This window comes from Carcharodon carcharias, assembly GCF_017639515.1.
Source record: "Carcharodon carcharias isolate sCarCar2 chromosome 36 unlocalized genomic scaffold, sCarCar2.pri SUPER_36_unloc_1, whole genome shotgun sequence".
Lineage (NCBI taxonomy): Eukaryota > Metazoa > Chordata > Chondrichthyes > Lamniformes > Lamnidae > Carcharodon > Carcharodon carcharias.
The window spans coordinates 3842859-3867607 of record NW_024470726.1 but is presented as its reverse complement, the minus strand read 5'-3'; the positions used below and the strand labels follow the sequence as shown (position 1 = coordinate 3867607).

The 24749-nt window shown below is 52.2% G+C and overlaps 1 protein-coding gene across 1 annotated transcript in view; it reads right to left on the bottom strand.

The window, feature by feature from the left end:
• Positions 1–973: 973 nt before the first annotated feature.
• Positions 974–24749, bottom strand: part of LOC121274292 (Golgi phosphoprotein 3-like) — a 30368-nt gene continuing 6592 nt past the window's right edge. The window contains exons 2-4 of the mRNA XM_041181522.1: positions 5754–5885; positions 5297–5411; positions 974–1441 (exon numbers count right to left, since the gene is read on the bottom strand). Coding sequence (XP_041037456.1) covers positions 1017–1441; positions 5297–5411; positions 5754–5885 — 672 coding nt within the window. The 3' untranslated portion in view covers positions 974–1016. The remainder of the gene's footprint in view (positions 1442–5296; positions 5412–5753; positions 5886–24749) is intronic.

Sequence of the window (24749 nt, the reverse complement as noted above, 5' to 3'; positions counted from 1 at the left end):
CACCCCCACAAACCCCCCTATCTTACAACAATGGGGCAGCCCAATGATGATGTCACTGGCGGAGTACAGCCTGATGCTGTCCGGAACCAATGATGTCACAGAGCGGGACAGTCCAAGGTCGGGGAGCTGGACCCCTTAAAACGGAAACAAGACATTGACTCAGGGTTTCAGAACATTTTGACAGAGAGAGAGAGAGAGAGAGAGAGAGGGAAAAGAAAATTGGACTTACAAACAAATCGAAACTCTCCCAACAACAAAGATGATTATAAGGCATTAGGTTAGGATTTGCTTTCAAATGAAAGAGCTTCAACAGTTATCCCCTCCCTCCCCCACAAGCCATACTGCCTTGGGGAGGTGGAAGCGAAGAAAGGGCCCAATTTGCTGCCTTTGCGGTACTGGATTCATGTCATAAGGGGGCGCCAAGGAGCAGTGCGGACACCCTGGTGGCCAAAAAGAAGTACTGCAGCGCTGCCGTCAAATATGGCTACAGCTCCCCACCAACCCCCCCCCCCCCAACTCCAAAAAAGACGTCAACAGCTAGAAGGATCGCCCTGGACAAAGGGTTAGGAGGAAAAAGGCTCGCTTCCCCTCGAATGGCTTAGCAGGGCAAATCCACCGGGATAATTTGTACCCCCATCTCCACCACCGCCACCACCACCATCCCCCCCTCCTCCGTCACAGCATAGGTAGCAACGACGGGGCAACTGGCTCGACACCTGCGGTCGAGAAAGGGATGGGAAGAGTTAAAAAATCACTCAGAGGCCCTATTGGCCCTCGTAGAGCTACCAACACCCATGATACTGCGTCCCAGAAGAAGGGGGAAATGGAAAGCGAACGCTGCAAAGGACTGCTGGTTACATTTTGCATGCTAATTAAACCCCCCCCCCCCCACCCCCCCACCGCCCATCCTCATCCGACTTGGCCAGTGAAATTTTTCAGGCTTTCGAGAGAGAAAAAATAAAGAAAGAGTAAGGGGGTTTGGGGGTGGGGGGGGGGGGAGAAAAAAGGGCCCATTGTTACTTAGAGAAAGCGGCCATGACAGCCCAGATCATTTCATTGGCGTTTGGTTTGCTGCACTCCACGTCCGGGTTCAGTTCCAGGAGCTCGCGGGACCGGCCGGTGGCCAGCTCGTACTGGTCGTCCAGGAGGGGGACGAAGGCGTTCTCCAAAACGTCCGAGCTGTGGGCCAGCAGGACGAGGGCCAGCAGCCGCCTGTCCATGCGCTGCGGGTCCTTCACCCACTTGTCCAGGAAGGCGTCCTGCAGCTTCTTGATGAGCCGCTGCTTGAGCGTGTCGTTGGTCACCGGGTGGGTGGTCATGTCGAAGAGCAGGAAGTTCTGCTTCTCCGTCGTCAGGACGCCCTTCTCCACCAGGCTCTTGGCCAGCCGCTCGCGCACGTTGCGGATCTGGTAGTTCAGCTTCAGCGGGTTCCACGTTTCACCTGGTTCGGTGGGGACGAGGCGTGGAAAACAAAAAACGACAGGTGAGGTAAAACAGAAGAAGCAGAGGAAATATTAGCGTACAAGTACGCAGGTCCCTGAAGGCAGCAGTTCAAGTAGACAATCTCCCCACTCTCTGGGGAAAGAAGTTTCTCCTGAGTTCCCCACTGGGTTTATTAGCGACTGTCCTATATCGATGACTACCTCGTTCCGGTCTCCCTCCCAACAAGTGGAAACGCCTTCTCTACATCTACCCTATCATACACTGCCTACATCAGAAAAAATGAGTGCGGGTTTATCATGAACCCTGGGCTTGTTTTAGAGGCAACTGAGTTTCGTCCCGTAGAATTCCCAGCACAGAAACAGGCCGTTCAGCCCCTCTGCTCCATGCTGGTGCTTCTGCTCCACACCAGCCTCCTCCATGTCTCCCCATCAACATATCCTATTCCTTTCTCCCTCGTGTGTTTATCCAGCAGCCGCAGCCGCCACCGCCACCACCGCCACCGCCACCACCGCCGCCGCCACCGCCACCACCGCCACCACCCCACTTCAATCCATCTCTGACTCACCTCAACCACTCCCTATGGGAGCGAGCCCCACATTCTCCCCGCTCACTGGGTAAAGAAGTTTCTCCTGAATTCCACATCGGATTTATTTGTGACTCTTATATTGATGACTCCCCTAGTTCTGGTTTCTCTCCACTACAAGTGGAAACATTTTCTCTACGTCGACCCTTTTGAAATCCTTTCACAATTTTAAAGACCTCGAACAGGTCACCCCCTCAGCCGTCTCTTTTCTAGAGAGAAGAGCCCCCGGCCTGTTCAGCCTTTCCTGATAGTTATAACCTCCCAGTTCTGGTATCGTTCTTGTAAAAATGATTTTGCATTTTTATAATGTGGAGACCAGAACTGTGCTCAGTATCTCCGAGTGTGGTCTAACCAGACCAGAACTGTGCACAGAATCTCCGAGTGTGGTCTAACCAGACCAGAACTGTGCACAGTATCTCTGAGTGTGGTCTAACCAGACCAGAACTGTGCACAGCGCTCCGAGTGTGGTCTAACCAGACCAGAACTGTGCACAGTATCTCTGAGTGTGGTCTAACCAGACCAGAACTGTGCACAGTATCTCTGAGTGTGGTCTAACCAGACCAGAACTGTGCACAGTATCTCCGAGTGTGGTCTAACCAGACCAGAACTGTGCGCAGTGCTCTGAGTGTGGTCTAATCAGACCAGAACTGTGCACAGTATCTCCGAGTGTGGTCTAACCAGACCAGAACTGTGCACAGCGCTCCGAGTGTGGTCTAACCAGACCAGAGCTGTGCACAGCGCTCCGAGTGTGGTCTAACCAGACCAGAACTGTGCGCAGTGCTCCGAGCTTTCTTACAAAAACAATAACCTACATACAGCTGTATAGCACCTTTAATGCAATGTAACATTGCAAAATTCTACACAGACAGAATTTGACTCCGAGCCACATAAGGAGATACTTAGGGACAAAAGCTCGGTCAGAGGGGTCGATTTTAAGAGAGAGAGAGCGAGAGAGAGAGGCAGAAAGAGAGAGAGAGAGAGAGGCAGAAAGAGAGAGAGAGTGGTAGAAAGACAGAGAGAGAGAGAGGCAGAAAGAGAGGCGGAGAGGTTTAGGGAGGGAATTCCAGAGCTTAGGGCCCCAGGCAGCTGAAGGCACGGCCGCCAATGGTGGAGCAAAAGAAGTTGGGGGAGGGCGGGAAGGCTGGGGCCACAGTTGTGGGCTTTGTAGTGTCTAACGAGAAGAAACACCGTCTCACCCAGGACTGGGACGAGTACAAACAAGGTGAGTGGAGGGCTCGAGACGAGGGAGAGAGACCGCTGTCACAGCGAACCCTCCATCGTGGGTTCAGATGATGTGGCTGAGGGGCAGCATCGCGGAGACGAGAAACAGGAGGGGTGTGGGTGATGCGCCAAAGAAAGATCCTTGGGTGACACCGGAGGGAACGCGTGCAGGGAGGGATGCTATTGCATGCAGGCTGTGGTCAGGCAGAGGACAGTGGAACCAGGCGGTCAGTCCCAGCCTAGCTGGAGACTAGTGGAGAGACAGGGGGAGGGGATCGCTGCGTCTGGGACAGGGCAGGGGGCTGGTTGAGCCACACCTGGTTCACTTGCCCATACACATCCAGCCTGTCGAAGGGACAGTGGTATAAATACGTTCACTCCCACGTTGGAGACGACTAAGGGACCAGGCTCTTCAGCAACCACCCCACCACCTCCCAGCGAGCCGTTACTCACTGCCTGACCTCCCACTACCGCAGGGCTTCCAAAGCTGGGGGTCGCCGGGTGAGATTTTAGGGTTGCAGACTCCGAGGCAGCTAACGGCCGCCATGGAGCTCGGACTGACAGCTGCAAGGTCCCTTTAAATCTTGGGGCTTTTCTTTGGTGTGGGAGTGGTCTATCAGACTGCACTCTCAGGCCCAATTAGAACCTCAAACAAGGCCTGTAAATAGATAATCCTGAGTGGGGGGGTGGTAAAGGAGAGGGGGAGATAAAGGAGAGGGGGAGAATGGGGGGGAATAAAGGAGGGAGAGAATGGGGGGAATAAAGGAGAGAGGGAGAATGGGGGGAATAATGGAGAGAGGGAGAATGGGGGGAAAAAGGAGAGGGGGAGAATGGGGGCAATAAAGGAGAGAGGGAGAATGGGGGGTAAAGGAGAGGGGAGAAATGGGGGGTAAAGGAGAGGGGGAGAATGGGGGGTAAAGGAGAGGGGGAGAATGGGGGGAATAAAGGAGAGGGGGAGAATGGGGGTAAAGGAGAGGGGTAGAATGGGGGGTAAAGGAGAGGGGGAGAATGGGGGGGAATAAAGGAGGGGGAGAATGTGGGGGAATAAAGGAGGGGAATAGAATGGGGGGAATAAAGAAGGGGGGAGAATGGGGGGAATAAAGGAGGGGGAGAATGGGGGGAATAAAGGAGAGGGGGAGAATGGGGGGTAAAGGAGAGGAGGAGAATGAGGGGTAAAGGAGAGGAGGAGAATGGGGGGTAAAGGAGAGGGGGAGAATGGGGGGGAATAAAGGAGGGGAGAATGGGGGGGAATAAAGGAGAGGGGGAGAATGGGGGGAATAAAGGAGAGGGGGAGAATGGGGGGAATAAAGGAGAGGGGGAGAATGGGGGGGTAAAGGAGAGGGGGAGAATGGGGGTGTAAAGGAGAGGGGGAGAATGGGGGGAATAAAGGAGAGGGGGAGAATGGGGAGTAAAGGAGAGGGGTAGAATGGGGGGTAAAGGAGAGGGGAGAATGGGGGGGAATAAAGGAGGGGGAGAATGTGGGGGAATAAAGGAAGGGGGTAGAATGGGGGAATAAAGGAGGGGGAGAATGGGGGGAATAAAGGAGAGGGGGAGAATGGGGGGTAAAGGAGAGGAGGAGAATGAGGGGTAAAGGAGAGGAGAATGGGGGGGTAAAGGAGAGGGGGAGAATGGGGGGTAAAGGAGAGGGGGAGAATGGGGGGGGGAATAAAGGAGGGGAGAATGGGGGGGAATAAAGGAGAGGGGGAGAATGGGGGGAATAAAGGAGAGGGGGAGAATGGGGGGAATAAAGGAGAGGGGGAGAATGGGGGGTAAAGAGGGGGAGAATGGGGGGGTAAAGGAGAGGGGAGAATGGGGGGGGGGTAAAGGAGGGGGGAGAATAAGGGCAGATTCAACTTCTTTCCCTTCCCCATTCAATAACTGAAGCCCGCCCCCCTACCCCCCCCATCCAGACCCCGTTCAAATACTCTTTCACCCAAATATCATCACCCCCCCCCCCCCACCCCAGTGGTCACAGGGGGCCTGAGACAATGGAGTGGAGTCACAGTGGGCACACGGTTTAGAAAGCAGGAAGCTGCACACACCCATTACCTGTGAGCAGCTCAATCCAGTTCTGGACTGTCTCAGTTGGTTCCGTGGCTTTGATGTGCTTCAAGGCTTCGTCTAGGAGGACATCCCCAGTTGGAGCATCCGACTTGAACAGAACCTGAAACCACAAGGAGTCAGAAGTCCGAGCAGGCAGTTCTGTGTCCCCCCTCCCCCACCGTCATCACCTCCCCCCCACTCTCCCACCGTCTCCCCCCCTCTCCCACCGTCTCCCCCCTTCTCCCACCGTCTCCCCCCTTCTCCCACCGTCTCCCCACTCTCCCACCGTCTCCCCCCCTCTCCCACCGTCTCCCCCCTTCTCCCACCGTCTCCCCCCTTCTCCCACCGTCTCCCCCCTTCTCCCACCGTCTCTCTACACCACCCCCCCTCCCCCAAACACTGACAGCCTTGCATTGTGTCCTTTCCTGTCCCCAGCGATGCCACACTGCCCACAGGCACCCACCTTGCGGTTGAGCAGGCTCTTCCGCCGCAGGGTGGCAGGTTCCAGCTGTATGCGGCCTCTCAGAGCCAGCTCCACCAGGATGCAGCCACGCAGCCCTGCTGAGATGCAGTCATTCCAAAACGAGGTGTAGCCCTGTGAGGTGGGGGGGGGAGAGAGACAGAGAAATCAGTTAGCACGTCACAGAGAGAGAAACACAGACAGAGAGAGAGAGAGAGAGAAACACAGACAGAGGGAGAGAGAGAGAAACACAGACAGAGAGACAGACAGGGAGAGAGAGAGAGAGAAACACAGACAGACAGAGAGAGAGAGAGAGAGAAACAGACAGAGAGAGAGAGAGAAACACAGACAGACAGAGAGAGAAACACAGACACAGAGAGAGAGAGAGAAAAACACAGACACAGACAGAGAGAAAGAGAGAGAAACAGACAGAGAGAGAAACACAGACAGAGAGAGAGAGAAACAGACAGAGAGAGAGAGAAAAACACAGACAGAGAGAGAGAGAGAGAGAGAGAAGCACAGACAGAGAGAGAGAGAAACACAGACAGAGAGAGAGAGAGATAAACACAGAGAGAGAGAGAGAGATAAACACAGAGAGAGAGAGAGAAACACAGACAGAGAGAGAGAGAAACACAGACAGAGAGAGAGAGAAACACAGACAGAGAGAGAGAGATAAACACAGACAGAGAGAGAGAGATAAACACAGAGAGAGAGAGAGAGATAAACACAGAGAGAGAGAGAGATAAACACAGAGAGAGAGGCAAAAAAACAAACGAGAAAGCTTAACTTGAACTAACAGACTGAAGGAATGGCAGAAAAATTACTCCATTTCATTTTGACTGATTTAATCATTGATTCCAAATGACAGGAAGGCAAGAGAGTTCATCAAGTTAATGAAACTCTTTAGCACAATCGTAGATCCACGCACACACAAAAAAAGATTCAAGTGTCCTGAAGTGTTATCCTGGCCACCTGTGGCTCAGTGGCTAACTCTATCTCTTGCCTCAGAGTTAGAAGATCGTGGGTTCGAGTCCCCACTCCAGAGACCCGAGCCCATAAACCAGACCGACACTCCCACTGCCAGTAGTGTGGCAGCGCCACACTGTCGTAGGGTCAGTAGTGAGTGAGCGCCGCACTGTCGGAGGGTCAGCAGTGAGGGAGCGCCGCACTGTCGGAGGGTCAGCAGTGAGGGAGCGCCGCACTGTCGGAGGGTCAGCAGTGAGGGAGCGCCGCACTGTCGGAGGGTCAGCAGTGAGGGAGCGCCGCACTGTCGGAGGGTCAGCAGTGAGGGAGCGCCGCACTGTCGGAGGGTCAGCAGTGAGGGAGCGCCGCACTGTCGGAGGGTCAGCAGTGAGGGAGCGCCGCACTGTCGGAGGGTCAGCAACGAGGGAGCGCCGCACTGTCGGAGGGTCAGCAGTGAGGGAGCGCCGCACTGTCGGAGGGTCAGCAGTGAGGGAGCGCCGCACTGTCGGAGGGTCAGCAGTGAGGGAGCGCCGCACTGTCGGAGGGTCAGCAGTGAGGGAGCGCCGCACTGTCGGAGGGTCAGCAGTGAGGGAGCGCCGCACTGTCGGAGGTACCATCTTTCCAATGAGACATTAAACCAAGGTCCCCATCTGCGTTCTCCCCAGTGACCTGGGGCCAATAGTTATCCTTCAATGAGCATCACTAAAAAAAAACAGATCACACTGATGTTTTTGGGACCTGGCTGTGCGCAAGTTGGCTACTGCATTTCATATATCACCAGCAGTGACCAACTCTTCAGAAATACTTAATTGGCTGTAAAGTGCTTGGGGGAGGCTGGAGGGCGCTTGAGGTTGCCAAACGCGCCAACTCAACACAAGCCTTCTCTCGACTCCAGCAAGGGATCACAGTTCTGCTGCGGTCGCCCACTCAGGCTGTCAATCGCTCTGAAAAATACTGTATTTTACTCTGACACTGGTGGTGGTGGGTGGGGGGGTAGAGAGGACAGCAAAGCATAAAATCACACAGCACAGCAGGGGGGGGGGGGGGGCATTCGGCCCATTGTGTCTGTGCCAGCTCTTTGAAAGAACTATCCGATTAGTCTCACTCACTCAGCCCCTGCTCTTTCCCCCATATCCCTGCAAACTTTTCCCCTTTGCGTATTTATCCAATTCCCATCCCACCCTTTTTGAAAGTTCCTATTGAATCTGCTTCCACCGCCCTTTCAGGCAGCGCCTTCCAGATCACAACCACTCGCTGGTAATGAGCGTCGTTCTGAGAGTCAGTCCAGCAGAGTTCGAGAGAACACTTGCAGGAAGCTGTTTCGAAACACTTTCGCAAAGCCTTGGACAAGGAGTACGAACAAAGAGGCATTCACAGGACATCTCTGATGTCCGCAGGAGCTTACTGAAGTGGTGTGTGTGCAATTCAACCGTGGCTCGGTGAGTCGCTCTCTCTCACCTCCGGGTCAGAAGGTCCTGGGTTCCAGACACCACTCCAGATACTTGAGCCCACAATCCAAGCTGGCATTTCCCTTGGGAGGGAGCGCCGCATCCCCGAGGCTCCACGCCGAGAGAGCGCCGTGTGTTCTCTCTGGGGTCCTGGGGCCAATATTTATCTCTCGACAAGCGTTACCAAAAAAAAGACAAGATGACCTGGGTCATTATCACATCGCTGCTTGCGGGAGCTTGCTGTGCGCAAACTGGCTGCCACATTACAACAGCAGACACGAGAAGTGGCTTCATTGGCTGTGAAGCACTTTGGGATGTGCTGAGGGGGTGAAAGGTGCTAGAGAAATGTAACCGTGTCCTTCCATCAGACACCAGAGGAATTGACAGCATTCATTTTTTTTCCAGCTACGTTGACTATTTCACCCAGTCCCTGGTGGTGTTTGCTGAACTCTGGCCTGGACAGAGCGGAGATGGTGGGGAGGGGGGGGTGAGGGTAACTCCTCACACGCCTCCTCTTCCAAACAGCAGCCAAGCAGGGGTAGAGTGGAATCAGAGGACGGTTACAGCACAGGAGGCCATTGGGCCCGTCATGTCTTGTACTGGCCCTCTGAAGGGGCAATTCACCTGGTGCCTCGCCCTGCCTTTTGTCCTGTGGCCCCGCCAATGTTTTCTCTGTTCAGATAACGGTGCAACTCCCTTTTAGAAAACCTCGACTTAACCTGCCTCCCCCCCACACACTCTCGGGCAGCGCATTCCAGACCCCGTGTGAAAATGTTTCTCCCCGCGTCGTCTTTGCTGCAATCGCCCTAAAATCTGTGTCCCACTGGTTCTCGATCCTTCCGCCGATGGGAAGAGTTTCTCCCTGTCCACTCTGACCAGGCCCTGGCCTGATTTTGAACACCTCTATCGAGTCCCCGCTCAGCCTCCACTTCTCCAAGGAGAACAGCCCCAGCTTCTCCAATCTACCACACGAGTAAGGAGCAGGAGTGAGGCCATTCAGCCCCTCGAGCCTGCTCCACCATTTCATAAGATCACGACTGATCTGATCGTCACCCGAAATCTACATCCCATCCACCCCCCGATAACCTATCACCCCCTCGCTTACCAAGAATCTATCCACCTCTGCCTTAAAAATATTCAAGGACTCTGCTTCCACCACCTTTTGAGGAAGAGAGTTCCAAAGACTCACGACCCTCTGAGAGAAAAAATTCGCCTCATCTCTGTTTTAAATGGACGACCCCTTGTTTTTAAACAGTGACCCCAAGTGCTAGATTCTCCTACAAGGGGAAACACCCTCTCCATATCCACCCTGTCAAGACCCCTCAGGATCTTACAGGTTTCAATCAAGTCGCCTCTTACTCTTCTAAACTCCAGCAGATACAAGCCCAGCCTGTCCAACCTTTCCTCATGAGACAACCCACCCATTCCTGGTATTAGTCTGGTAAACCTCTGAACTGCTCCCAATGCATTTACACCCTTCCTTAAATAAGGTTACCAGTACTGCACACAGTACTCCAAAGGTGGTTTCAACCAGTGCCCTGTACGAAGGAAGTGTAACTGGGATCAAAGGTTACGGGGAGAAGGCAGGAGAATGAGGTTGAGAAACTTATCAGCCATGATTGAATGGCGGAGCAGACTCGATGGGCCGAATGGCCTAATTTCTGCTCCTATATCTTATGGTCTTATGGTAACCTCCCTACTTTTATATTCAATTCCCTTTGCAATAAATGATAACATTCAGTTAACTTTCCTAATCACTTGCTGTACCTGCATATTAGCCTTTTGTGATTCATGCACCAGGACACCCAGATCCCTCTGCACACTCTCACCATTTAGATAATATGCTTCTCTTTTATTCTTCCGGACAATTTCCCCACATTAAATTCATCTGCCAGATCTTTGCCCACTCACTTAACCTACCCATATCTGTTTGTAGCCTTCTCATGTCCTCTTCACAATTTACTTTCCTACTTTGTGTCATCAGCAAATTTGGCAACCGTCCCTTCACCCAAGGAACTGAAGCTCCTCGTCCCTGGAACCATTCTCATGAATCTTTTCCGCACTCTCTCTAATGCCCTCACATCCTTCCTAAAGTGCGGCACCCAGAACTGGACACAATACTCCGGCTGAGGCTGAACCAGCGTTTCATAAAAGGTCAACTACCTTGCTTTTGTATTATAAGACCATAAGACATAGGAGCAGAAATTAGGTCATTCGACCCATCAAGACCGCTCCGCCATTCAATCATGGCTGATAAGTTTCTCAACCCCATTCTCCCGCCTTCTCCCCGTAACCTTTGATCCCCTTACCAATCAAGAACCTAACTATCTCGGTCTTAAATACACTCAATGACCTGGCCTCCACAGCCTTCTGTGGCAATGAATTCCATAGATTCACCACTCTCTGGCTAAAGAAGTTTCTCCTTATCTCTGTTCTAAAAGGTCTTCCCTGTACTCTGAGGCTCTGCCCTTGGGTCCTAGTCTCTCCTACTAATGGAAACATCTTCCCCACGTCCACTCTATCCAGGCCTTTCAGTATTCTGTAAGTTTCAATCAGATCCCCCCTCATCCTTCTAAACCCAATCGAGTATAGACGCAGAGTCCTCAAACGTTCCTCATATGTTAAGCCTTTCATTCCTGGGATTGTTCTCATGAACCTCCTCTGGGCCCTCTCCAGGGCCAGAACATCCTTCCTGAGATACAGGGCCCAAAATTGCTCACAATATTCTAAATGTGGTCTGACCAGAGCCTTATAAAGCCTCAGCAGCACATCCCTGCTTTTATATTCTAGTCCTCCGGAAATAAATGCCAACATTGCATTTGCCTTCCTAACTACTGACTCAACCTGCAAGTTAACCTTAGGAGAATCCTGGACAAGGACTCCCAAGTCCCTTTGCACTCCAGATTTCTGAATTCTCTCCCCATTTAGGAAATCGTCTATGCCTCTGTTCTTCTTACCAAAGTGCATGACCTCACACTTCCCCACGTTGTATTCCATCTGCCCCTACTCTATGCTCCTATGATAAATCTTTAAACACTAATCTGAAACAGACAAACGGGGGCCTCACTTTAAGTACCTCAGCTGTTGACGGCTCCAATAGTGCAGCCCTCCCTCAGTACTGCACTGAGGTGGGTACCTACGATTTCTGATTCAGTGGAGGATGTGTCAAGCTAACATATGCATCAGCTGAGAGAGAGAGAGAGAGAGAGAAAAAGAGACACCTCTTCGCCTTGTGACAGGAGACCATTCAGCCCCTCAAGCCTGTTCGGCCGCCCAGTCAGATCACAGCTGATCTGTATCTTAACTCGTCTGGGTTCCCCAAACCCGACCCCCCCCCACTCCCAAAAAAATCCATCAGCCTCAGATTCAAAACCGAGCGGTCGAGGTAAACAGCAGAGATGGATTGAAGAGGGGGCGGGGGGAGCTGGATAAACACATGAGGGTGAAAGGAATTGAAGGATATGTTGATGGGGGGGGGGGGGGGGGGAAGGGAGATGAAGAGGTGGGTGGGAGGAGGCTCTTGTGGAGCAGAAACTCCAGCACAGAGCAGAGGGGACAAACTGCTTGCGCCTTGCACTGTCAATTCAACCCAAGTTAAAATGAACAGATGCAACTTGCAGCTGCAGCAGCTTAGCTCGTGTAAACAGTCCTGTTTACAAGGCTGGCTCTTCCTGGTTGCTGGCCCAGGAGGGCTGGTACAGATCGCCCAGGGAGGAACTGCAGCTTGGCTGAGACCTGGCGTATTGCCCCAGGAGACTGGCAAACAAGCTCAGGTCATAGTATTCTGGAGGGGCGTGAGGGGGGGCGGTGGTGTGGTCAGGCTAGCTCCAAGTTTTAGTGACCCCAGGGGGTTGCACATCAGGGTGACCAAGGGGAAAATGACTTGCGTTTCCCCCGAGCACCTCCGCAACCACCGGATGTCTCAAAGCATTTCACACCCAATGAAGTACTCTTTTTGGGGGGAGTGTGGTCCTCCTGATGTAGCAAATGTAACAGCCAATTTGTGCTTAGCCAGCTCCCACAAACAGCGATGTGATAATTGCCCAGATCATCTGGGTTTTTTTTATTAAAATTAAAAAAGTGATGTTGGTTGAGGGCTAAATATTGTCCCCTGGACTCCGGGGAGAGCACCCTGAGCCTCCCCCAGCTCTTCTTCCAATCGGGCCATGGGATCTTTTATATCCACCCGAGAGGTCAGACGGGGGCCTCAGTTTAACGTCTCAGCTGAAAGACGATGCCTCCGATAGTGCAACACTCCCTCAGTACTGACACTCCGACTATGCGGCACTCCCTCAGCACTGACCCTGCGACAGTGCGGCACTCCCTCAGTACAGACCCTGCGACAGTGCGGCATTCCCTCAGTACTGACCCTGCGACAGTGCGGCGCTCACTCAGTACTGACCCTCCGACAGTGCGTTGAGCTTCACTGGAACAATGCAGCAAGCCAAGGACAGACATGTGGGCAAGACAGCAGGGTGGAGTGTTGAAATGGCAAGCGACAGTAAGGTCTGGATAATGCTTGTGGACAAATCGAAGGTGTTCTGCAAAGCGGTCACCCAGTCTGCGTTTGGTCTCTCCAATGTAGAAGAAACCGCATTGGGAGCAACGAATGCAGTAGACTAAGTTGAGGGAAGTGCAAGTGAAAAGCTGCTTCACTTGAAAGGAGTGTTTGGGCCCTTTGACGGTGAGGAGAGAGGAACTGAAGGGGCAGATGTTGCATCTTTTGCAGTCCCATGGGTAGGTGCCATGGGAGGGGGTTGAGGAGTAGGGGGTGATGGAGGAGTGGACCAGAGTGTCACGGAGGGAACGATCCCTACGGAATGCTGCCGAGGGGGTGGTGAAGGGAAGATGTGTTTGGTGGTGGCATCATGCTGGAGTTGGTGGAAATGGCAGAGGATGATCCTTTGAATGCGGAGGCTGGTGGGGTGATAAGAGGACATGTTTCTGGGAGAGAGGAGAAGGCGTGAGGGCGGATGCGTGGGAGATGGGCCGGACACGGTTGAGGGCCCTGTCAACCAACGTGGGTGGAAAACCTCGGTTAAGGAAGAAGGAGGACATGTCAGAGGAACTGTTTTTGAAAGTGGCATCATCAGAACAGACGCGACGGAAGCAAAGGAACTGAGAGAATGGGATGGAGTCCTTACAGGAAGCAGGGTGTGAGGAGCTGTAGTCAAGGTAGCTGTGAGAGTTGGTAGGCTTGTAATGGATATTGGTGGACAGTCTATCACCAGAAATTGAGACAGAGAGGTCAAGGAAGGGAAGGGAAGTGTCAGAGATGGACCATGTGAAAATGATGGAGGGGTGGAGATTGGAAGCAAAGTTAATAAATTCTTCCAGGTCCCGATGAGAGCATGAAGCAGCACCAAAGTAATCAACGATGTACCGGAGAAAGAGTTGTGGGAGGGGGCCGGAGTAGGACTGGAACAAGGAATGTTCCACATACCCCATAAAGAGACAGGCATAGCTGGGGCCCATGCGGGTATCCATAGCCACACCTTTTATTTGGAGGAAGTGAGAGGAGTTGAAGGAGAAATTGTTCAGTGTGAGAACAAGTTCAGCCAGACAGAGGAGAGTAGTGGTGGATGGGGATTGTTCGGGCCTCTGTTCGAGGAAGAAGCGGAGAGCGCCAGACCATCCTGGTGGGGGATGGAGGTGTAGAGGGATTGGACGTCCATGGTGAAGAGGAGGCGGTTGGGGCCAGGGAACTGGAAATTGTTGATGTGACGTAAGGTGTCAGAGGATTCACGGATGTAGGTGGGAAGGGACTGGACAAGGGGAGAGAGAATGGAGTCATGATAGCGAGAAATGAGTTCTGTGGGGCAGGAACAGGCTGACATGATCGGTCTGCAGGGACAGTCCTGTTTGTGAATTTTGGGTAGGAGGTAGAAGAGGGCCTTCCGAGGTTGGGAGACTATCAGGTTGGAAGCTGTGGAAGGAAGATCTCCAGAGGAGATGAGGTCAGTGACAGTCCTGGAAACACTGGCTTGATGTTCAGTGGTGTGGTCATGGTCCAGGGAGAGGTAGGAGGAAGTTTTTGCTGTTATTTTTGCTAAATGCCTATTGCGTGGGAGTTAGGCCTTTTACTGCATCTTACTGTTCATTTAAGAGGGAATTGCAAACAGTCCTGCTGTTAATAACCCACTGCTGATGAAAGAAGGGAGTTGTGTATGAGTGCTGCTTGGTCAAAGAATAAATAAATCCATGGCTACTAATGCTCTTCCAACAGCCTCTGTCTACTCGCTCATTCCCAGATTAGTTTCGACACAGTGTATGTTGCTCAAATCACCAATTATCATATTCCTGCTAGCGAGAGGGAGAGAGGGGGAGGAAAGGGGAGAGGAGAGCGAGAGTGCGAGGGAGGAAGGGGTGAGAGAGCAAGAGTGCAAGGAGGGGAGAGTGAGAGAGAGACAGTGCACCACCTCCTCAGTACTGACCCTCACTGATAATGCGGCACTCCCTCAGTACTGACTCCCCAGCAGTGCAGCACTCCCTCAGCACTGACCTGCCGACAGTGCGGCACTCCCTCAGCACTGACCCTCCGACAGTATGGTGTTCCCTCAGCACTGACCCTCCGACAGTGCGGCGCTCCCTCAGCACTGACCCTCCGACAGTGCGGCGCTCCCTCAGCACTGACCCTCCGACAGTGCGGCGCTCTCTCAGCACTGACCCTCCGACAGTGCGGCGCTCCCTCAGCACTGACCCTCCGACAGTGCGGCGCTCCCTCAGCACTGACCCTCCGACAGTGCGGCGCTCCCTCAGCACTGACCCTCCGACAGTGCGGCGCTCCCTCAGCACTGACCCTCCGACTGTGCGGCGCTCCCTCAGCACTGACCCTCCGACTGTGCGGCGCTCCCTCAGCACTGACCCTCCGACTGTGCGGCGCTCCCTCAGCACTGACCCTCCGACTGTGCGGCGCTCCCTCAGCACTGACCCTCCGACTGTGCGGCGCTCCTTCAGCACTGACCCTCCGACTGTGCGGCGCTCCCTCAGCACTGACCCTCCGACTGTGCGGCGCTCCCTCAGCACTGACCCTCCGACTGTGCGGCGCTCCCTCAGCACTGACCCTCCGACTGTGCGGCGCTCCCTCAGCACTGACCTGCCGACTGTGCGGCGCTCCCTCAGCACTGACCCTCCGACTGTGCGGCGCTCCCTCAGCACTGACCCTCCGACTGTGCGGCGCTCCCTCAGCACTGACGCTCCGACAGTGCGGCGCTCCCTCAGCACTGACGCTCCGACAGTGCGGCGCTCCCTCAGCACTGACCCTCCGACAGTGCGGCGCTCCCTCAGCACTGACCCTCCGACTGTGCGGCGCTCCCTCAGCACTGACGCTCCGACAGTGCAGCGCTCCCTCAGCACTGACCCTCCGACAGTGCGGCGCTCCCTCAGCACTGTCCCTTCGACAGTGCAGTGCTCCCTCAGCACTGACCCTCCAACTGTGCGGCACTCCCTCAGTACTGGCACTAGGAAGGCGGCCTGTATTATGGGCTCAAGTCTCTGGAGTGGGGACTCTAGCCCAGACTTCAAGAAAGGCAATTTTCTCATTGAAGTGGGCAGAAAGAGCGACTCAGGGGAATGTTAATACTCTGCATGCGGAAGAGATTCTCTTTTGGACACAGCTCAAATTCTGGGGGTAGGGAGGCCATGAGCGTTATTTAAAAAGCAGAACAGAGAAGGGAAGAACAGGCAGTTTAGATTTACATTTAGATAATGGTGAAATGTTAAAAAGGAAACCAGATAGATTGTAAAGAAGAATAAAGATTAGGATTGTAGAAGGAGATTACTTACAGTAACCAGGTGTGCTATCCCACAGTCCCCAGTTGCTATCCAACCACTCCCAACGTCTAAATTCCTTTGAAGTGAGCTTTTATGCTTGAGAAATATTTGTTAAATGCCTAACAAAACAAGAATACCTGGAAAAACTCAGCAGGTCTGGCAGCATCGGCAGAGGAGAGCACAGTTGACGTTTCGAGTCCTCATGACCCTTCAACAGAACTAAGTAAAAATAGGCAAGGGGTGAAATATAAGCTGGTTTAAGGGCGGGGGGGGGGGTGTTGTTGGGACAAGCAGCCAGTATTAGGTGGAGATAACCAAAAGCTGTCACAGACAAAAGAACAAAGAGGTGTTGAAGGTGGTGATATTATCTAAAGGAATGTGCTAATTAAGAGTAGAAGACAGGACAGATAAGGTACAAAACAAAAACAGAATTACCTGGAAAAACTCAGCAGGTCTGGCAGCATTGGCGGAGAAGAAAAGAGTTGACGTTTCGAATCATCATGACCCTTCGACCGAACTGTTCGGTCGAAGGGTCATGAGGACTCGAAACGTCAACTCTTTTCTTCTCCGCCAATGCTGCCAGACCTGCTGAGTTTTTCCAGGTAATTCTGCTTTTGTTTTGGATTTCCAGCATCCACAGTTTTTTTGTTTTTATCTCACAGATAAGGTACAGATAGCTCTAGTGGGGGTGGGGGATACGAAAAGGTAGAAATAAACAATGGGTGGAAATACATTTAAAAATGATGGAAATAGATGGGAAAAGAAAAATATATATAAATTATTGGAAAAAACAAAAAGGAGGGGGAAGAAACGGGAGGGGGGTGGGGATGGAGGAGAGAGTTTAAGATCTAAAATTGTTGAACTCAATATTCAGTCCGGAAGGCTGTAAAGTGCCTAGTCAGAAGATGAGGCGCTGTTCTTGCAGTTTGCATTGAGCTTCACTGGAACAATGCAGCAAGCCAAGGACAGACATGTGGGCATGAGAGCAGGGTGGAGTGTTGAAATGGCAAGCAACAGGGAGGTCTGGGTAATGCTTGTGGACAGACCGAAGGTGTTCTGCAAAGCGGTCACCCAGTCTGTGGTTGGTCTCTCCAATGTCGAGGAAACCGCATTGGGAGCAACAAATGCAGTAGACTAAGTTGAGGGAAGTGCAAGTGAAAAGCTGCTTCACTTGAAAGGAGTGTTTGGACCCTTTGACGGTGAGGAGAGAGGAACTGAAGGGGCAGGTGTTGCATCTTTTGCAGTCCCATGGGTAGGTGCCGTGGGAGAGGGTTGAGGAGTAGGGGGTGATGGAGGAGTGGACCAGAGTGTCATGGAGGGAACAATCCCTACGGAATGCTGCCGAGGGGGTGGTGAAGGGAAGATGTGTTTGGTGGTGGCATCATGCTGGAGTTGGCGGAAATGGCGGAGGATGATCCTTTGAATGCGGAGGCTGGTGGCGTGATAAGTGAGGACATGTTTCTGGGAGAGAGGAGAAGGCGTGAGGGCGGATGCGTGGGAGATGGGCCGGACACGGTTGAGGGCCCTGTCAACCAACGTGGGTGGAAAACCTCGGTTAAGGAAGAAGGAGGACATGTCAGAGGAACTGTTTTTGAAAGTGGCATCATCAGAACAGACGCGACGGAAGCAAAGGAACTGAGAGAATGGGATGGAGTCCTTACAGGAAGCAGGGTGTGAGGAGCTGTAGTCAAGGTAGCTGTGAGAGTCGGTAGGCTTGTAATGGATATTGGTGGACAGTCTATCACCAGAAATTGAGACAGAGAGGTCAAGGAAGGGAAGGGAAGTGTCAGAGATGGACCATGTGAAAATGATGGAGGGGTGGAGATTGGAAGCAAAGTTAATAAATTTTTCCAGGTCCCGATGAGAGCATGAAGCAGCACCGAAGTAATCATCGATGTACCGGAGAAAGAGTTGTGGGAGGAGGCCAGAGTAGGACTGGAACAAGGAATGTTCCACATACCCCATAAAGAGACAGGCATAGCTGGGGCCCATGCGGGTACCCATAGCCACACCTTTTATTTGGAAGAAGTGAGTGGAGTTAGAGGAGAAATTGTTCAGTGTGAGAACAAGTTCAGCCAGACGGAGGAGAGTTTGATCCAACAACTCATCGACACCAACACCCATCTCGGACCCTCCACCCCTGCCTGTCCCTCCACCCCCACCCCATCTTCCAATCCCAGCCCCAACCGTGTATTCACTATCTTCCCCTCTCTAACGCTGAACGTTCAGTGCTTAGCAAAGGACTTAGGTTCATACCCTTACGCCCTCATCTCAATGAATTTCGGGCTCGGCACGATGCTGAACTCTTCTTCCACCATCTTCGTCTCTGGGCTCACTTCTTTGGGCAGGAGTCCTCTCCCTGTTCAACGGATCCTTTTACCCACCTCCAATATTCTCCCTCCACCGGGACCCCTCCCTCTGGATTCTTACCTTCTCTTGATCTATTCATTGAGAACTGTCGGCGCGACATTAGTCGTCTCAATTTCTCTACTCCTCTCACCCATTCTAATCTCTCTCTCTCTCTGAACTTACTGCACTCCGTTCTCTCAGGTCCAACCCTGACACTATCATCAAACCCACTGACAAGGGTGGTGCTGTTGTTGTCTGGCGCACTGACCTCTACCTCGCGGAGGCTGAGCGTCAACTCGCAGGCACTCCTCCTACCTCTCCCTGGACCATGACCCCACCACTGAACATCAAGCCATTGTTTCCAGGACTGTCACTGACCTCATCTCCTCTGGGGATCTTCCTCCCACAGCTTCCAACCTGATAGTCGCCCAACCTCAGATGGCCCGCTTCTACCTCCTACCCAAAATCCACAAACAGAACTGTCCCAGTAGACCGATCGTGTCAGCTCGCTCCTGCCCCATGGAACTCATTTCTCGTTATCTTGACTCCCTTCTCTCTCCCCTTGTCCAGTCCCTTCCCACCTAATTCCGTGATTCCTCTGACACCTTACGTCACATCAACAATTTCCGCCAACTCCAGCATGATGCCACCACCAAACACATCTTCCTTTCACCCCCCCTATCAGCATTCCGTAGGGATCGTTCCCTCCGGGACACCCTGGTCCACTTCTCCATCACCCCCTACTCCTCAACCCCCACCTATGGCACCTCCCCATGTCCATGCAAAAGATGTAACACCTGCCCCTTCACTTCCTCTCTCCTCACCGTCCAAGGGCCCAAACACTCCTTTCAAGTGAAGCAGCATTTCACTTGCATTTCCCCCAACTTAGTCTACTGTATTCGTTGCTCCCAATGTGGTCTCCTCTACATTGGAGAGACCAAACGTAAACTGGGCGACCGCTTTGCAGAACACCTGCGGTCTGTCCGCAAGAATGACCCAAACCTCCCTGTCGCTTGCCATTTTAACACTCCACCCTGCTCTCTTGCCCATATATCTGTCCTTGGCCTGCTGCATTGTTCCAGTGAAGCCCAATGCAATCTGGAGGACCAGCATCTCATCTTCCGACTAGGCACTTTACAGCCTTCCGGACTGAATATTGAATTCAACAACTTTAGTTCTTGAGCTCCCTCCTCCATCCCCACCCCCTTTCTGTTTCTTCCCCCTTCCTTTTGTTTTTTTGGGGGTTTTTTTCCAATAATTTATATAGATTTTTCTTTTCCCACTTATTTCCATTATTTTTAAATCTTTTATGCCCCCCCACCCCCACTAGAGCTATACCTTGAGTGCCCTACCATCCATTCTTAATTAGCACATTCGTTTAGATAATATCACCAACTTCAACACCTGTGTTCTTTTGTTCCTTTGTCTGCAACATCTTTTGATGATCTGCTCCTATCACTGCTTGCTTGTCCCTACAACAACACCCCCCCCCCACTTCTCTCCCCCCACACCTTAAACCAGCTTATATTTCACCCCTCTCATTGTAAGGAAAAATCAGTTCTGTTGAAGGGTCATGAGGACTCGAAACGTCAACTCTTTTCTTCTCCGCTGATGCTGCCAGACCTGCTGAGTTTTTCCAGGTAATTCTGTTTTTGTTTTGGAGGAGAGTAGTGGTGGATGGGGATTGCTCAGGCCTCTGTTCAAGGATGAAACGGAGAGCCGCCAGACCATCTTGGTGGGGGATGGAGGTGTAGAGGGATTGGACGTCCATGGTGAAGAGGAGGTGGTTGGGGCCAGGGAACTGGAAATTGTTGATGTGACGTAAGGTGTCAGAGGATTCACGGATGTAGGTGGGAAGGGACTGGACAAGGGGAGAGAGAAGGGAGTCAGGATAGCGAGAAATGAGTTCTGTGGGGCAGGAACAGGCTGACACGATCGGTCTGCCGGGACAGTCCTGTTTGTGGATTTTGGGTAGGAGGTAGAAGCGGGCAGTCCGAGGTTGGAAGCTGTGGAAGGAAGATCTCCAGAGGAGATGAGGTCAGTGACAGTTTTGGAAACACTGGCTTGATGTTCAGTGGCGGGGTCATGGTCCAGGGAGGGGTAGGAGGAAGTTTTTGTTTTTATTTTTGCTAAATGTCTATTGCGTGGGAGTTAGGCCTTTTACTGCATCTTATTGTTCATTTAAGAGGGAATTGCAAACAGCCCTGCTGTTAATAACCCACTGCTGATGAAAGAAGGGAGTTGTGTATGAGTGCTGCTCGGTCAAAGAACAAATAAATCCAGGGCTCTTCCAACAGCCTCAGTCTACTCGCTCACTCCCACATTAGTTTCAACACAGTGCATGTTGCTCAAATCACCAATTATCACATTCCTGCTGGAGAGAGAGAGAGAGAGAGAGAGAGAGAGAGGAGGGGAGAGGAGTGCGAGGGAGGAAGGGGTGAGAGAGCAAGAGTGCAAGGAGGGGAGAGACAGAGAGAGAGAGAGAGAGAGACAGTGCACCACCTCCTCAGTACTGACCCTCACTGATAAAGCAACACTCCCTCAGTACTGACACTCCGACAGTGCGGCACTCCCTCAGTACTGACCCTGTGACAATGCGGCACTCCCTCAGCACTGACCCTCTCACAGTGCAGCACTCCCTCAGTTCTGACCCTCCGACAGTGCAGCACTGTCAGTTAGACATAATAGTTTCATAATGTTATTGGAATTTATTGTAAAGTGGAGTAATAGTGGCATCTGTGTCTGTGTGTGTGTGACTCATCTGAATTAAAGGCAGCTGGTCTGAGGGCTTTGATGTATCAGAAGATAAGCTGGGTTTGAAACGTTAAGTTGGTAAACACAGGTGTAAAGGGAATATTTACATTTTTAAATAAACCAAACTAGAGTGATTTGAAAGGGGTGGTGAAATTTGTCACCTAGCCAGGAGTAGTTCAGTGACAGTGAGTTTATTTTACCCAAAGATTACATGTAAATTTGGTACTGCGGGAGATTTTTTTTATCAGAGAGGTAAAGTCCAAAGACATAGTGAAAAAATGGGAATTTGCATTCAAAGGGGAAAATATGTATAAAGGAGAGAAGGCTGTGTGTAAGGGTAGGCATTCTAAGATCTAACAAGTTTGAAACACCTTCAACATCTAAGCTGCAAGCTGCTGTCTACAAAGAACAGAAGTTAAGGAAACTCACTTTGAATTGGATTGTTTAGAGAAGCATGTTTCTTTGCCTGGATCTTTTAAAATCTGTGTGTCTTACTGTTGGCTTAACGGAAGTGCAATTGGGAGTTAGATTGATTAGAGGATTTAGAAGTTATCAGAGTAGTAATTTGTAGATCTATGCATGTATTTAAAATCATTTCTTCTATTAATAAAGGTTTAATTTAGTTTTGTAAGAAACCTATAGGACTTGGTGGTCTTATTACTACTGAATTCAAGGCACGCATCTCAAAATTTGTACAGCACTGACCCTCCGACAGTGCAGCACTCCCTCAGCACCGACTCTCCGACAGTGCGGTGCTACCTCAGCACTGACCCTCCGGCAGTGCGGCACCCCCTCAGCACTGACCCTCCGACAGTGCGGCGCTCCCTCAGCACTGACCTGCCAACAGTGCGGCACTCCCTCAGTACTGACCCTCCGACAGTGCGGCGCTCCCTCAGCACTGACCCTCCGACAGTGCGGCACTCCCTCAGCACTGACCCTCCGGCAGTGCAGTGCTCCCTCAGCACTGACCCTCCGACAGTGCGGCACTCCCTCAGCACTGACCCTCTGACAGGGCGGCGCTCCCTCAGCACTGACCCTCTGACAGGGCGGCGCTCCCTCAGCACTGACCCTCTGACAGGGCGGCGCTCCCTCAGCACTGACCCTCCGACAGGACGGCGCTCCCTCAGCACTGACCCTCTGACAGGGCGGCGCTCCCTCAGCACTGACCCTCTGACAGGGCGGCGCTCCCTCAGCACTGACCCTCCAGCAGTGCGGCGCTCCCTCAGCACTGACCCTCCGACAGTGCAGCACTCCCTCAGCACCGACTCTCCAACAGTGCGGCGCTCCCTCAGCACTGACCCTCCAGCAGTGTGGCGCTCCCTCAGCACTGACCCTCCGACAGTGCAGCACTCCCTCAGCACCGACTGTCCGACAGTGCGGCGCTCCCTCAGCACTGACCTTCCGACAGTGCGACACTCCCTCAGCACTGACCCTCCGACAGTGCAGCGCTCCCTCAGCACTGACCTTCTGACAGTGCGGCGCTCCCTCAGCACTGGCACTAGGAGCGTCAGCCTGTATTATGGGCTCAAGTCTCTGGAGTGGGGACTCTAGCCCAGACTTCAAGAAAGGCAATTTTCTCATTGAAGTGGGCAGAAAGAGAGGCTCAGGGGAATGTTAATACTCTGCATGCGGAAGAGATGAACTTGTAAGAGCTTTTCTTTTGGACACAGCTCAAATTCTGGCGACAACGGGGTAGGGAGGCCATGAGCGTTATTTAAAAAGCAGAACAGAGAAGGGAAGAACAGGCAGTTTAGATTTACATTTAGATAATGGTGAAATGTTAAAAAGGAAACCAGATAGATTGTAAAGAAGAATAAAGATTAGGATTGTAGAAGGAGATTACTTATAGTAACCAGGTGTGCTATCCCACAGTCCCCAGTTGCTATCCAACCACTCCCAACGTCTAAATTCCTTTGAAGTGAGCTTTTATGCTTGAGAAATATTTGCTAAATCCCTATTGCATGGGAGTTAGGCCTTTTACTGCATCTTGTTGTTCAAATAAGAGGGAATTGCAAACAGCCTTGCTGTTAATAACCCACTGCTGATGAAAGAAGGGAGGTGTGTATGAGCGCTGCTCGGTCAAAGAACAAATAAATCCAGGGCTACTAATGCTCTTCCAACAGCCTCAGTCCACTTGCTCACCCCCTGATTAGTTTCGACACAGTGTATGTTGCTCAAATCACCAATTATCACATTCCTGCTAGAGAGAGGGGGGAGAGGAGAATGAGTGTGCGAGGGAGGAAGGGGTGAGAGAGCAAGAGTGCAAGGAGGGGAGAGAGAGGGAGAGAGACACAGCACCTCCTCAGTACTGACCCTCATTGATATTGCAACACTCCCTCAGCACTGACCCTCCAACAGTGCGGCGCTCCCTCAGTACTGACCCTCTGACAGCGCGGCGCTCCCTCAGCACTGGCACTGGGGAGCGTCAGCTTGGATTTGTATTCTCTAGTCTCTCTCGAACCCACAACCTTCAAGCTCAGAGGTGAGACCACGACACATTGAGGCACGGCTGACACTTATGCACCTCTCCACTTAGGGTGGGTTCTGCTTAGTTCAGTCCTGCAATAATTGCCATGTTGTCAGAAAAACATCTCACAGCAAACGAACGACCTTTGAAAACAGTCAGTGCTGTCACATATGCAAACGTAATAACCAACGTCACACTTGTCGTGGGACGTTACAAGTCTCCATTAGGTCCGTCCCTGAGCCTTCTCTGCTCTCGCCCCAGTTATCATCTCTCCCCTGACCCCGAGAACGACCTTGTGAATCCCTCTGGTGCAATTCTTTCTGAGGCTTCCTTGGGATCTGGAGAGGTGAGCTGGTGCACAGCGCTCCTCCGTTCCGGGGTGAACCTCCTACGTTAGGCGGGGAGCTTGCAAATGACCCCTTCCCCTCGTGCCGAGGGGTGAGGAGCACCTGCTCACGAGGCTTTAAAAAGCCAGTCACAGGTGGATGTGCGGAGAACCGGTTCGGCTGGTCTGTGCAGCCGGGAGGCTGAGGCAGGTAGAAATTCTCCGGGCCGGCTTCAAACAGTCCCTCTCCTGAGCCGAAACAATACAAACCTTCAGATAATGAGGAGGAGTGTACAGTCTAGCCCCATTACAAGACAAGTTTCCAGCTATGTGCCGGTAGACTGATCAAAAGGAAAATATGTTTTAAATGCTTTAACTGATCGTCTTTTTTGTTTACCACTCCCCCTCCACCCCCAACCCCACCACCTTCCGCCTCCTTGTGGTTTAGTGCTTTCTGCAGCAGACGGGCTCTGAAGAAAGAGCCACAAGGAAATAAGCATCATCGATGGCGTAATATTGACTGGGCAAACAACTCACCTGGCTTCCTGCTAATTTGCTGCACAGAGCACCAAACAGGATGAGGAACAGGGAGGGAGTTAACCCTTTCATTGCAGTGCGGGCCGCGTACATGTTTAGAATTCAGCCGGTGACACAGTACAAGGCCATTCAGCCCCTCTTCTGCCATTCAGTAACATCACAGCAAAACAGCACCTCAACCCCACTTTGCGTCACTCGCTGAGTTTCCCTGACCGCACTTGGCTGAACAAATATATATCCATCCCAATCATCAGAGCTCAAACTACTCCCAGTACCCACAACCTTCTGGGGAAGCCACTCGTAGGCCAGCTCGCATCTACACCTCAGTGTTATACAGTGAAATATCCATCCCCACCAGTACTGTACCCCAGTGTTATACAGTG